At 37.6% G+C, this 2,779-nt stretch overlaps 1 protein-coding gene across 6 annotated transcripts in view; it reads right to left on the minus strand.

Annotated features, from left to right (window-relative positions):
• Positions 1-978: 978 nt before the first annotated feature.
• The window catches only part of MPP5 (membrane palmitoylated protein 5), a 74,567-nt gene continuing 72,766 nt past the window's right edge, over positions 979-2,779 (minus strand). For all 6 annotated transcript variants that reach the window (XM_011384112.2, XM_011384148.2, XM_011384166.2 and 3 more), the window contains one exon: positions 979-2,173. In XM_011384112.2, coding sequence (XP_011382414.1) covers positions 1,997-2,173 — 177 coding nt within the window. In that variant the 3' untranslated portion in view covers positions 979-1,996. The remainder of the gene's footprint in view (positions 2,174-2,779) is intronic.

A 2,779-nucleotide genomic window follows, 5' to 3' on the forward strand; every position in this document is an offset into this window, starting at 1 on the left:
CCCCCAAATATCTTTTGTCACCTTAGACTTCCTAAAGTATGTTACAGCCTGGCATGTGCCTTGGTAGGGGATTTGCTTGATGGCACATGGCCCTAGTGTGGCCCAGCAGTCTGCATGCTAGCTCAGAGACTGGCACAATGGAGCCACTTACCAACACTACCTGAGATCTCAGTCTAAGCTAATTCAAACTGCCAACATTTTAGATCTTAGGGTTAAAAATAGTTGTCAGTTATGATACGCAGCTCACAAAACACCACTGTCTAGACTACCTTTCATTCCTGAGAAAGTAAAATGGAAAACTGAAAAATGAAGTCCATACATTCCTTGGTTTTCAATGCTAAAAATCAGTGTGAGCTTTGCATCTTCTGCCATAAGCTTGGAGTGTTTCAGACCTGAAGAGACTACGTGTGGCGTCCCTTCCCTTAACCCAGGAATGTTACCTTCTTCCTAAGGAGCGTTATCTTGAAAATTTCCACATAGGACACACTCCACAGCCAACCTCAAGGCCATGCAAATTTGAACAGAAAAAGGCAACTTATAAACTATCAACATTTGTTCAAATAAAATTATGTGAAAGATACATGACACCAAGACAAACTACTCATTAAAAATAACTGCTTATGTTAAATTAAGTGACAACTCAATATTATTCCAGTGTTTAGCATGAGAACAGGAAATGCTGTAGCTAAAGTCATAAAAATAAAACCAAGACATTCACATTTGAGGTTGGTTGTCACATGTCACGCCATCCCTAAAGGCTTGAAAAGACTACAAATTAACTCCATGCCAGTATGGAAATCCCATTAGCTTAAACACACGATTTAGCAAGCAGTTGAATTCTGGTGATAAGAGGCGGACCTTGTTAGGATAAAAACCTCATTATATGTCCTTAATGCCCCTCCCGCCATATTCTTTTCCTAAAATATTCAAATGACTTTCAGGTCATCTTTTCTGATCTCAAAGTCAATTGTCATAGTATTTCCCTCAGATATAATTTTATTCCAATGCTGAATAAGTGTTATGAATGACCATTATTAAATATCAGTACATAGTACAGCAGCTATATTCATTACAATTCCAGTTTATTACCTATATATCACTCATCAAATTATACTGTTCCTATGTAAAAAATGCAAAAACTGTCAAATGTCACATCCTTTCATGTATATAAAAAATTATTTGCATCATGAGAAAGTCAACAGTTTATATAAACATCTGCCATTCATAACAATGTAACTTACACATTCTATTGTACTATGCAGATCAGAGAAAGGAAGCAAGGTTATCAAATCAGTTACGACAATTTAAGAAAAAAATTCAAAAAGTCATATCTTTAATAAGATCAGCATATGTTGTATGTTTCACTAGATCAGTCTGCTGAGTGTGTAGTAAAGTCTGATCCACAGTTTGAGCTAAAAACTTGGTGATTCTAACGGAATGTTTTTCACGAATTAAAAGACATGCACATGAATTCAAGCCTAACAGAATAGTGCCAGACCAGTGGCACCTTAAAATTTTTTTAGGAAAGTATTTATGATGACTAAACCAGTTTTCTAACCAAATATTGTCTTGCCCAGAAGCAAAGTGCCTACCCCTCCCCCCAAATTCTCATGTAGTCATTTAAGTTAACTTAAATAACATCGATATTTATATAACTGTGAGACAGGGACCGTTGTGTACATACACACTTTCTTTATGGAAATTGCGCAGAAAAGATTTAGGTGAAAACAAGGTTTTTACATGGATAAAATGAAACTACTCTGTTGAAAGCTTCCATTCAGAATCCCCAAATGAGGCAAGACTGGCTAAAGCCAAAGAAAATAAAGACTGCTGTGCACAAATTGCCTAAGGGGACTTTGTTCTCACTAGTTTGAGATCTAAGATCAGGACCACATTGCCTGTCACCTTAGACTCAGTCTTGCTGAAGTATCAGGGCTACCTTTGTCTGGCACTTTGCCGAATCAAGTCCAATCATGCCACAGAATGGATGCTTCCTTCACCTCAGCCAAGTCGATGGCACCCACTGAGGTTCAGTATCAAGTTTGTTAATTAACCTAAGCAATTCCTGATAGGCTTTATCAAGATCTGAATTCACAATTGCTGTGTCAAAATAGTGGCCGTTGTTCTGTTCCATCTCTCTGGTCTTCTCAATAATTTCTCTCAACTCTTCAGGCTGTAAAAGTAGATAAAAACTGTGAGGTTAACGCCATTCCTTATGAAAATATACGAGTCAAATGGCCAAAGAACAAGAAATAACTTTACATTGCTTTCCTTCTCTCTCTCAAAATACTCAACCTCAGGAGCCCCCAACCCTGCCACGCCACAGTGATTTCTTTTGCTCTGGTATCTTCAGGACTCACTTTGGGAATCATTTGGGACTCAATATAACCCATTTTTACTGCGATTTAGGTTTTCATATATGTCTTATCTCACCCACAAAACTAAAGGCATCAAGCACAGACTTCCACTTGGAATTCCCTACATTCATTCATTCTTAAACATTTTTGGGCATCATAATCTCTTCCAAAAAATAACATCCTCTGTAAAATAACCTTCTGATTGGAGCAAGGGTGGCAGGACCCCAAAGCACCATCTACTCTTGGCTCTTATAAAAAAACCTCTGCTCTTTATTGCAGAGTTAGGCAGAGTAAATATTAATGGCAAAGCAAAGGATCAATAGAATAGGTATCTTTCTATGAAAACAATGCAAATCAACCCAAGATTTAAGAATTGAATACAGCTGACCCACGAACAATAGAGGTTTGAACTACATGGGTCC

Source organism: Pteropus vampyrus, unplaced genomic scaffold (genome assembly GCF_000151845.1).
Source record: "Pteropus vampyrus isolate Shadow unplaced genomic scaffold, Pvam_2.0 Scaffold15, whole genome shotgun sequence".
NCBI classification, from domain to species: Eukaryota; Metazoa; Chordata; class Mammalia; order Chiroptera; family Pteropodidae; genus Pteropus; species Pteropus vampyrus.